Raw genomic sequence first — 10,871 nt, 5'->3', positions numbered from 1 at the left:
GATCTGGGCCTTCACATCATTGGTCCTTCCTCTTTATCATCTGTTGAAGATCTCTCAACAATTTGTGATTGTTCTGGTACAGTGTGTTTCTCCCTCTGGTGGATGTTGTGGAATATTGTGTTGTCTTTGTTCCAAAGGTTTTTGTACAGAGTTTTGGTGTTTCCTGTCACTGTGGGCCTCAGAGCACAGTAGTACACAGTCAGACACTTCAGCTAAGATGATCTCCAGATCAACACGTTTCCCTTTCTTGTCAATGTGAGCTGAGAAATCAGAACCAGTTGGATGAATCAATCCTCCCTCTGTGATGGAGATCAGGAACTCTGGTCTGGATCTCTGGTATTGTCGGTACCACTGGATATTGTTGATATCACCCTCATATGTACAGGTCAGGTTGATGTTTCTGCCCTCTGCAAAATGTTCTTCAGTACTTTCTGGCTTTATGCTGTTCATGGAACCCAGGGCTGCAAAATGAATATTATTCACATCAGTTATCATTAACGTACACAGATTAACCTCTAGTTATGAAATATCTGGTTAATATAGCAAGTTATATGAGACTTTGATCTCTGCTCTAACACTCACCTATAAAGGGAGAGAAAAGTAAAAACAGGTAAAGCAACATGTCTTTGGAGTTGTTAAAGCCAAACAGACAGCAGATGAGCAATGTTCTTCTTCGAACTTTGTTAGCAGCAGCTACAGCCAGGTTGCCGGTGCAGGTGGGTGTAAACAGCGTTCACAGCTTTAGTCAGTCTCCTCCCTAACTCCTCCTCAGCTCCACCCTCTCATCTAAAAATCCTCACATCTGTTTTTAAAGCAACCAAGATGGCAGCACCCGTAACTGCAAACTCGACATCTCAGAGCTGCTCTGCACAAACCAATGGGTGATGTCACACACACTCTGTCCATTAATAATAATATTAACAGTCTATGATTTCAATGTGTTACGTTTTATGCTTTTTTCAGAATGTCTCTTGAATGTAAAGTGACAGTTTAGTATCTTTTGGTCCTCTGCAGCCATTTGAGGTCAAATTCAAAGATGGTGGAGTTGATGGAGAAGCTTCTGTTTTCATGAAATTCTTAAGTTAGTAAAATCTTTGGCGGTAGAAATTCATGATTCTACTGAATTCTTCTGTGAATTATGATATTATGGCGTATAAACAACCAGTGATTTCAGTCTTATTAGTGTTTCACTGTCTATTTGGGATGTAGATCAACATGTGAACAATGGAAGGAGCTCATTGTAGCCTAATGGCCCACAGGGTATGAAGAGGATTTAATAGGTAAGTCAGTGTCCATTTATTTGTTGTCATGGTGTCTTGTGTTTGAACCATCATACAGTTGGTTTGTCATTGATGTGGATTTGCTGCTCATGTGAATCCTCCCACAGTGTTACATTAGCAGCTGTAACCACAGGGACTCTGATAAAACTGGAATAATCAGAATCCATCTGATAGGAAGCTGTGGTTTGAATACCACTTCCCTCCTCTTTGAAGAGTAGTCAGATATCTGTGTTCAGGTTTTTGTACAGCCTCTTCTACACTTTGTATCACTGTGTTTCTAGAGCACAGTAGTAGAGACCTGTGTCTGCCAGGGTTAGTGTCTTTATGGTCAGTTCAGTTGTTTTCTCTGATGTTTCTGATTCATATCGCTTATCTGGGATGTATTCACTCGTAAAGTATTTTGCTCCTTTCCAGAGTATAAACTGAGATGCTTGAAGGTCTGAATGATGTCTGTACCAGTAAAGTGTAGGACCATTTGATGTTGTCTCATATTTACATTTGAGTGTAACAGATTCTCCTTCTCTTTTACTGACTTCATGCGGTTTTACAGGAGATATTTTGTCTCCAGCTATTATTCCTGAAAAAAGTAGAGAAAATGAAGCCATTAGACTAACATTGTGATTTCTGCTCTGAACTGCAGTTTATATAAATCTTTAGAAAATAATAAAACCATGTTGTTCTTTGTATCTTACCAAAGAAAAGAGCAGCAAGAATAATCCACAGCCAATGTTCCATCTCTACAACAAGGTTTAAATCAACAGGAGAAACTAGCTGATGTTCAACATTCAGTCTGAGAATTGTTCTCTTCACAGCAGCACTTATTATTGACTGAATGGTTGAACACAGTGCAGAAGTAGAGCACCTCCTACTTGATAATGTTGCCCTCTAGTGGAGGTACAAAGTTCAGTACAACAGTGTAGAAAAAAGTCTTTCAGCAGCTTGTCAGTGTGTCAGCTTGTGTTTTTGTACAGAGACTGTGGGTTTGCTGTCACTGTGGGCCTCACAGCACAGTAGTACAGAGCAGAGTCTGTCACTGCAGCTGAGGAGATCTGAAGATCCACACGATGCTTTTCTTCAGACAGTTTCGTAAAGAACCTTGTCAGAGACTCTGCTTTCTTTGTAATGTTCATTCCTGAGATGAATATGATGAACTCTGGTGGTTTTCCTGGATATTGTCGATACCAGAAGAAATAATCACTGTTATCAGCTTGTTTAGAGTATCTATAGGACAGAGTAACAGAGCTGCCTTCTAAACTGTTGTCTTCTTTCTCGACTTGAGTGAGTTCTTCACAGCTGACACCTAAATTAAGAGATAACTGTTATTTCATGTGGTAAAAGATTTAAAAAAAATATTCACAATCAGATGTTATTAGGATTCAATTTTTTCAAGCTGCATAGTCTAACATACCTGTGAGGATGTAAAGAAACAGCAAAGAAAACACCCAATGCTGCAGTGACAGCATGTTGAATAAAGGTAATGTTGATGGTTTGTGTATTGAACTCTGTTGAATATATAAGTTCCTCTCTCTTCTATAGTTCAGTACCAGCTCAGCTCCTCCCTGAGTCTCTCCGTCTCCTCGTAGCTCTGTATTTTCACTTCTTTCAATTACTCATAAGGTAAAGTGATTCTAGGCTACATCATGAAAAATATTGAAGTTTAACAGTGTGTGACTCCCTCTAGTGGATGTTGTGGAGTATTGTGTTGTCTTTGCTCCAAAGGTTTTTGTACAGAGTTTTGGTGTTTCCTGTCACTGTGGGCCTCAGAGCACAGTAGTACACAGCAGAGTCAGACAGCTGAAGCTTCTGGATCTTCAGAGGAAAGGACTTATCCTTGATTGTTGCATCAACTCTCTGTTGCTCTTTAGAAATATCAGTTTTTACACGTTGCAGCATCATCTTTGGGTAATCATTGACTTCTTGTTTGTACCAGTACAAATAGGGATATGTGTCACTGGTCTCAAATGTACAGCCAAGAGTAACTGTCTCTCCTTCAGTAGTAATGACATCTCCTGTTGGCTGGATCACTCTGTCTTCTCCTTTACACTCTGGGGAAGAAGAGAACATGCAGAGTGAGAGATTAATAAATAAGATGATTAATTAAAGGAAAAACAATCAGTATTTTAAATAGTTACCTATCCAGAGAGTCAGAATCAGGATGTTAGTCAGCCAGTGTTTCATGTCTGCAGTGAGAGGAGAGGAGAGAGAGGAAGAGCGTTGATACTCTTCCTCTTTATCATCTGTTGAAAATCTCTCAACAATTTGTCCTGAACAGTGTGTGACTCCCTCTGGTGGATGTTGTGGAGTATTGTGTTGTCTTTGCTCCAAAGGTTTTTGTACAGAGTTTTGGTGTTTCCTGTCACTGTGGGCTGCAGAGCACAGTAGTACACAGCAGAGTCAGACACTTCAGCTGAGGAGATCCTCAGATTAACTTGATTTTTCTCCTTATTCAGTGTAGCATTCAGTCGAGGGTGAGGAGGTGTTGCTTCCACTACTGAAGGCGATGTTGTATCAGTGATCAGGAGAAGGAACTGAGGAGCTGATCCAGGATCCTGTCGATACCACTGGAGATTTTTGGCTTGAACTGAATAGGTACAGGACAGAGTAACACTACGGCCCTCTGATGAAAAGACTTCAGCACTGCTGGCAGTAATATCATCTTCCATCGTGTTACCTAGTGAGGAAAACAACATGTTAGATTTACACTTCTGTTCCAAAGTCACATATTCAACGTTTGAAAGACATCACTCTGACATTTTTTAAGTAAAGCAAATTATGCTGTTAACAATTTATTAGTCAGTTATTAGCAATAAAGTGATGAAATCTAGATTTGTATCTTTGAAATGTGTAACTTTGAACTCCATCTAAAATCTGAACTGGATCTGTAAAACTTTGAAAATGTCTTTGTATTTCAGGATTTATAATCAAAAACATACGTACCTATGAGAGTGAAGCAGAACAGAATTGCAGTGAGTTTTTCCATGTCTACAGAGGTGAAATGCTGTTTATGAATGTTCAGGATGAATACGTTTTGTGAGTTGTTTGGTCTGATGTTCACAGCTGGAATCAAACAGTTCTCTGTCATGAAGACACCTCTGCAGTCAGTAGGAGGAGACTCAGATGTTGAATTAGTTTCATTCACAAACGGTTTCACGAGTGTAAAGAATCCAGACTGTCTCAAGAAATACACTGAAGTGTAACAGTGTGTGACTCCCTCTAGTGGATGTTGTGGAGTATTGTGTTGTCTTTGCTCCAAAGGTTTTTGTACAGAGTTTTGGTGTTTGCTGTCACTGTGGGCCTCACAGCACAGTATAGAGTTTAGATTCTCGGCCCAAGCCCGAGCCCGACCCGGCCGTTAATTTCCGCCACAACCTCGGGCCGGGCCGGGCCGGGCCGGGCTGGACCCTTGATCAAGCAATTTTTTTTTTTTTAATCCATTACCTTATTATCCTATTTGGGTGGTGAGATAGCTATGCCATAATCAGAAATATTATAAATATATATATAGGCTATATAAAGGTAACAAATGTGTACAAAAGTTAGGCTGCAGTTACAAAATGCAGCACGTGTCATGCGCGGAGTCTCCTCCTCTCACACGCATCACAGCGGGAGCTTGAAGATGTAAAGAAAAAAAGAAAAACAGGAGAATTAACTTTGAGCAAGTGTGGAGGAAAGTCGGAGGTATGGAAGCAGTTTAAACAAGTCGTGGGCAGTGACAACAATATGTTGTTCATCATTGTTTCTTTTTTTTTTTTACGTTTCTTCATTCGGATCCACTTGCGATCCGTTCCATTGTAAACTAACAGCAGGTTTACAGGCTTCGTCCTTGTTGTATTATTCTAAACAGATTTCTGTAGTTCAAACAACTCTGAATTATAGCTGAGAACGTCAGTTATAACGGCCCATGTATTAAAAAATTGTCGGGTTTGAATCGGGCTCGGGCTCATAATTACAGTTAATGTGTAAGGCCGGGCCGGGCTCGGACGCAACGTGCTCGGGCTCGGGCAGGTTCGGGCTTGATTTTTTGGGCCGATCTAAGCTCTAGCACAGTAGTACACAGCAGAGTCAGACACCTTAGCTGAGGAGATGTTCATGTGGATTTGTTTGTCCTCCACTTCAAACTTTAGTCCAGGGATTACATTATTTACTTCTCTACTAAGTAGAGTGGGAGATGATGAACTCTGGTGGTTTTCCTGGATATTGTCGGTACCAGAAGAAATAATCACTAGATGACAATTCTAAGTATCTGTAGGACAGAGTAACAGAGCTGTCTTCTAAACTGTTCTCTTCTTTCTCTACTGGAGTGAGTTCTTCACAGCTGATACCTAAAGGAAGAGATAACTCTCTTATTTCATGTTGCAAAAGACTTAATACATGATTCACAATCAAATGTTATTAGGATTCAATGTTTTCATTCTTCATAATCTAACGTACCTGTGAGGATGGAAAGGAACAGCAGAGAAAACACACAATGCTGCAGTGACAGCATGTTGAATAAAGGTAATGTTGATGGTTCGTGTATTGAACTCTGTTGAATATAGAAGTTCCTCTCTCTTCTATAGTTCAGTAACAGCTCAGCTCCTCCCTGAGTCTCTCCATCTACTCATAGCTCTGTACTTTCACTTCTCTCAGTTACACTTCTAAGATGTTATTCTAGACTAAATCATTAAAAATATTGAAGTTTAACAGTGTGTGACTCCCTCTAGTGGAAGTTGTGGAACCTTAGCTGAGGGGATGTTCATTTTTATTTGTTTGTCTGCCACTTCAATTTCCAGTCCAGCGATTGGGCTTTTCATATATTTCTCCTTTGCCTAAATGTGAGATGAGGAACTCTGGTGGCTTTCCTGGATATTGTCGGTACCAGAAGAAATTATCACTGTATCTTCATCTCTCTGTTATGGTTCCTCCGATTAACAGACTGGTGGCAACATTTTGTACCATTTTGTTGTTGATCCTTTTAAAAGAAGAATGACATGGAATTTGATGTGATGATTTAATGCTTGGATCACCTTTTCAGGGTTTACAAACATAAGACGGATGAAGAAGTTAAAACAACATAATTTCATCACTAAATATCTTAGTATAGTTTAATTTGACCTGATTCACAGAATTTCGGGAGGAAAATGTAATCTCAATTCCAGGCTTAATCATTTTTAGAAACACTTTATATGATAAAAAAACAGCGGCCACAATTACTGGACTTTAATTTAATGTTGAATTACAAATTGTCAGGAAAACGGAAATAATATCATCTAAAGACATGTAAACAGAAAATGAGGGAACTAGGATTGAACTCTGTTTTCAACATGACCTCATGACTTCGCACCAGCATACACGCCACTTTCTAAAGCCAAGTGGCGTGTTAACTGTACGCATTTTGAACTATCCGCGTGTATGTCTACACTGTATACAGCACGTTGCATTTTGAGCTATCCGCAGATAGCTATGCTATACCGTATACAGCGGACGGATTGCAGACTGATCTTAATAAGTTGCATCTTGATAACACGCCAATAATGGAATACAATTTGGCGTGTTATACATACGCCACTTCATGAGATCAGTCTGCCAGTGGCCACAATTACTGGATTTTAGTTTAATGTTGAATTACAGATTGTCAGGAAAACGGAAATAATATCATCCAAACACATGTAAACAGAGAATGAGGGAACCTAGGATTGAACCCTGTGGGACACCACAATAAATCAGCTTCAAGAGAAAAACACAAACTTCTTTTATAGATAAGAACAAATCTATGACCTGATTCTGTGATGCTAACCAGAGTTGAAATAGAGGTCTGTTGGATATCAGGGGACTTGCTGTTGGAATCAGTTATGAGGTATTGTTCATGAACATAATATCCCACAACTCCTCATTATCATCAGTTACTGTTGAATAAAACACTTTTCCTTTCTTCTTTAGTGCTTCGTTTTCTGTTATTGTCACCTCTACAAAGAATCTAGACTGTATCATTACATACTATTCAATGTTTAACAGTGTGTGACTCCCTCTAGTGGATGTTGTGGAGTATTGTGTTGTCTTTGCTCCAAAGGTTTTTGTACAGAGTTTTGGTGTTTCCTGTCACTGTGGGCCTCAGAGCACAGTAGTACACAGCAGAGTCAGACAGCTGAAGATTCTGGATATTCAGAGGAACTGATGTCTTGTTGATTGTTGCATCAACTCTCTCTTGCGCTTTAGAATTTTCAGTTTTTACAGAGAAACGTTGCAGCAGCATCTTTGGGTAATCATTTTCTTCTTGTTTGTACCAGTACAAAGTGGGATTTGGGATACTGGTCTCAAATGTACAGTCAAGAGTAACTGTCTCTCCTTCAGTAGTAATGACATCTCCTGTTGGCTGGATCACTCTGTCTTCTCCTTTACACTCTGGGGAAGAAGAGAACATGCAGATGGAAAGATTAATTAATAAAGATTATTGATCAAAAGAGTAGCATCAGTATTTTAAATAGTTACCTAGCCAGAGAGTCAGAATCAGGATGTTAGTCAGCCAGTGTTTCATGTCTGCAGTGAGAGGAGAGGAGAGAGAGGAAGAGCATTGATACTCTGATGGATCTGGGCCTTCACATCATTGGTCCTTCCTCTTTATCATCTGTTGAGGAACTCTCAACACTTTGTGATTGTCCTGGTACAGTGTGTGACTCCCTCTGGTGGATGTTGTGGAGTATTGTGTTGTCTTTGCTCCAAAGGTTTTTGTACAGAGTTTTGGTGTTTCCTGTCACTGTGGGCTGCAGAGCACAGTAGTACACAGCAGAGTCAGACACTTCAGCTGAGGAGATCTCCAGATTAACTTGATTTTTCTCCTTATTCAGTGTAGCATTCAGTCGAGGGTGAGGAGGTGTTGCTCCCTTTACTGAAGGCGGTTTAGTATCAGTGATCAGGAGAAGGAACTGAGGAGCTGATCCAGGATCCTGTCGATACCACTGGAGATTTTGAGCTTGAACTGAATAGGTACAGGACAGAGTAACACTACGGCCCTCTGATGAAAAGACTTCAGCACTGCTGGCAGTAATATCATCTTCCATCGTGTTACCTAGTGAGAAAAACAACATGTTATATTTACACTTCTGTTCTAATGTCACATATTCAACATTTGAAAAACATCATTCTGACATTTTTAAGTAAAGCAAATTATGCTGTTAACAATTTATTGATCAGTTATTAGAGATAAAGTGATGAAATCTAGATTTGTATCTTTGAAGTGTTAAAGTTTCAACTCCATCTAAAATCTGAACTGGATCTGTAAAACTTTGAAAATGTCTTTGTATTTCAGGATTTATAATCATAAAGATACATACCTATAAGAGTGAAGCAGAACAGAATTGCAGTGAGTTTTTCCATGTCTGCAGAGGTGAAATGCTGTTTATGAATGTTCAGGATGAATACGTTTTGTGAGTTGTTTGGTCTGATGTTCACAGCTGGAATCAAACAGTTCTCTGTCATGAAGACACCTCTGCAGTCAGTAGGAGGAGACTCAGATGTTGAATTAGTTTCATTCCTCCAAGTCTTCATCACAACTGTGTTTCATGAGCGAAAAGAATCCAGACTGTCTCATAAAATACAATGAAGTTTAACAGTGTGTGACTCCCTCTGGTGGATGTTGTGGAGTATTGTGTTGTCTTTGCTCTAAATGTTTTTGTACAGAGTTTTGGTGTTTCCTGTCACTGTGGGCCTCACAGCACAGTAGTACACAGCAGAGTCAGACACCTTAGCTGAGGAGATGTTCATTTTGATTTGTTTGTCCTCCACTTCAATGTTCATTCCAGGGACTGGACTTGTCAATATTCTTCCTTTTCCTAAATGAGAGATGATGAACTCTGGTGGTTTTCCTGGATATTGCCGATACCAGAAGAAGTAATCATCAACAGCTGCTTGTTTGGAGTATCTGTAGGACAGAGTAACAGAGCTGGCTTCTAAACTGTTCTCTTCTTTCTCGACTGGAATCACTTCTTCACAGCTGACACCTAAAGGAAGAGATAATTTCTTATAGCATTAAAACTCATTGATTCAACAGATTAAGAAAATATAGAAATTTAAGTTTTCCTCAATGCAGAATCTAACAAACCTGTTAGAATAATAAAAAAATAAAACACAAAATGCTGCAGTGACAGCATGTTGAATAAAGGTAATGTTGATGGTTTGTGTATTGAACTCTGTTGAATATAGAAGTTCCTCTCTCTTCTATAGTTCAGTAACAGCTCAGCTCCTCCCTGAGTCTCTCTGACTCCTCTTAGATCTGTATCTTCACCTCTCTGTTATGCTTCCTCCGGTTAACAGACTGGTGGTAATATTTTGTTGTTCCTTCTTCTAAAATAAGAATTACATAAAATTAGATGCAATGATTTAATGCTTTGTTCACCTTTTCAGGGTTTACAAACACAAGAATGATGAAGAAGTTGAAACAAAATAATTTCATCACTAAATATTTTTCTTTTTATTGTTTTTATTTAACCTTTATTTAACCAAGTAGGCCATTGAGAACAAGTTCTCATTTGCAATGGTGACCTGGCCAAGAGAAGCATAAGCGTGCAGGACATCATACAGTTTCACATGCAATACAGTACAAGAAAACAGAATAGAATATGGTACATGAAGGCTGCATAAAGTAAAGAGTTAAGTAGGCATTACAAAGCCGTGCAAAGTGAGGTGTAAGGAAGTCGATGGATATGCTAAAGTGATATGGAAATAACACGAATGATCATTAATAGACAGTCAAGTGCAAATTGTGGTCTAGTTAGTGAAGATATAACGCAATGTGTATGAAAAGGCTATATGAATGCTAAAACGTGGTGAAGCATCAGTTAGTGCAAATAGTGGTCTAGGTAGTGATGTAGGTCAGTAATAACACAATGTACATGAGTAGGCAGAATATATAAATGCTAAAATGTTGTAAAAAGTCAGTATACAATTGGTGCATAATGTGGTCTAGATAATCACATTATGCACTATCTATCTTAGTATAGTTTAATTTGACCAGAATTTTGTGATGAAAATGTAATCTCAATTCCAGCCAGTCATTTTTAGAAACACTTTATATGATAAAAAACAGTGGCCACAATTACTGGACATTAATATAATGTTGAATTACAGATTGTCAGGAAAATGGAAATAATGTTGTCCAAAGACATGTAAACAGAGAATGAGGGGACCTAGGATTGAACCCTGTGGTACACCACAATAATGCCCTGTTTACACCATGACGCTCACGGGTGAAAACGAAAAAATATATTATTGGATGTTCCTTTCATTTATACGACGATGGCATTTTTGTGGCTTAAAAACGCAAAAAAACTTAAAAACGTTCCACCGCCGCGTTACCGTCTAAAGGGTAAAATCGCAATAGTCTGAAGACAGCGGTGTGGAGAGAGACGAGAAAAAGGCATCCAGGTAGTCTGTTGTTACGGAGTAGGCTACAGAAATTATAGGCTCCTGTTATCTAAAAGATTTTCAATGTGATGGCTCAATATTTTTTAATGATTTCGACAATGTGGATAAGGTTGTTATAATTCGATGACCATATGTAGGCTATTCATTTGAGCCAGAGTAGGCTACAACGTTGCGGATGAAGAGAAAGAGAGA

General features: G+C 39.0%; 1 long non-coding RNA gene and 1 gene segment (V, D, J or C); both read right to left on the bottom strand.

The window, feature by feature from the left end:
• Positions 1 to 243: 243 nt before the first annotated feature.
• LOC118495866 lies at positions 244 to 684 on the bottom strand. The gene is made up of 2 exons (XR_004898310.1): positions 583 to 684; positions 244 to 461 (listed from the first exon to the last, which is right to left on the bottom strand). It is a non-coding gene; the product is annotated as an uncharacterized LOC118495866 (long non-coding RNA).
• A 7,342-nt stretch (positions 685 to 8,026) lies between these two features.
• LOC118495776 lies at positions 8,027 to 8,804 on the bottom strand (the record flags this gene model as incomplete). The annotated part of the segment is given in 2 exon segments: positions 8,027 to 8,325; positions 8,591 to 8,804. Coding segments are annotated over 2 exon segments (513 nt in total), but the record flags the coding sequence as incomplete, so codon positions are not given.
• Positions 8,805 to 10,871: the final 2,067 nt, after the last annotated feature.

This window comes from Sander lucioperca, chromosome 9 (genome assembly GCF_008315115.2).
Source record: "Sander lucioperca isolate FBNREF2018 chromosome 9, SLUC_FBN_1.2, whole genome shotgun sequence".
NCBI classification, from domain to species: Eukaryota; Metazoa; Chordata; class Actinopteri; order Perciformes; family Percidae; genus Sander; species Sander lucioperca.
This window is presented reverse-complemented; position numbering and strand designations above follow the sequence as displayed.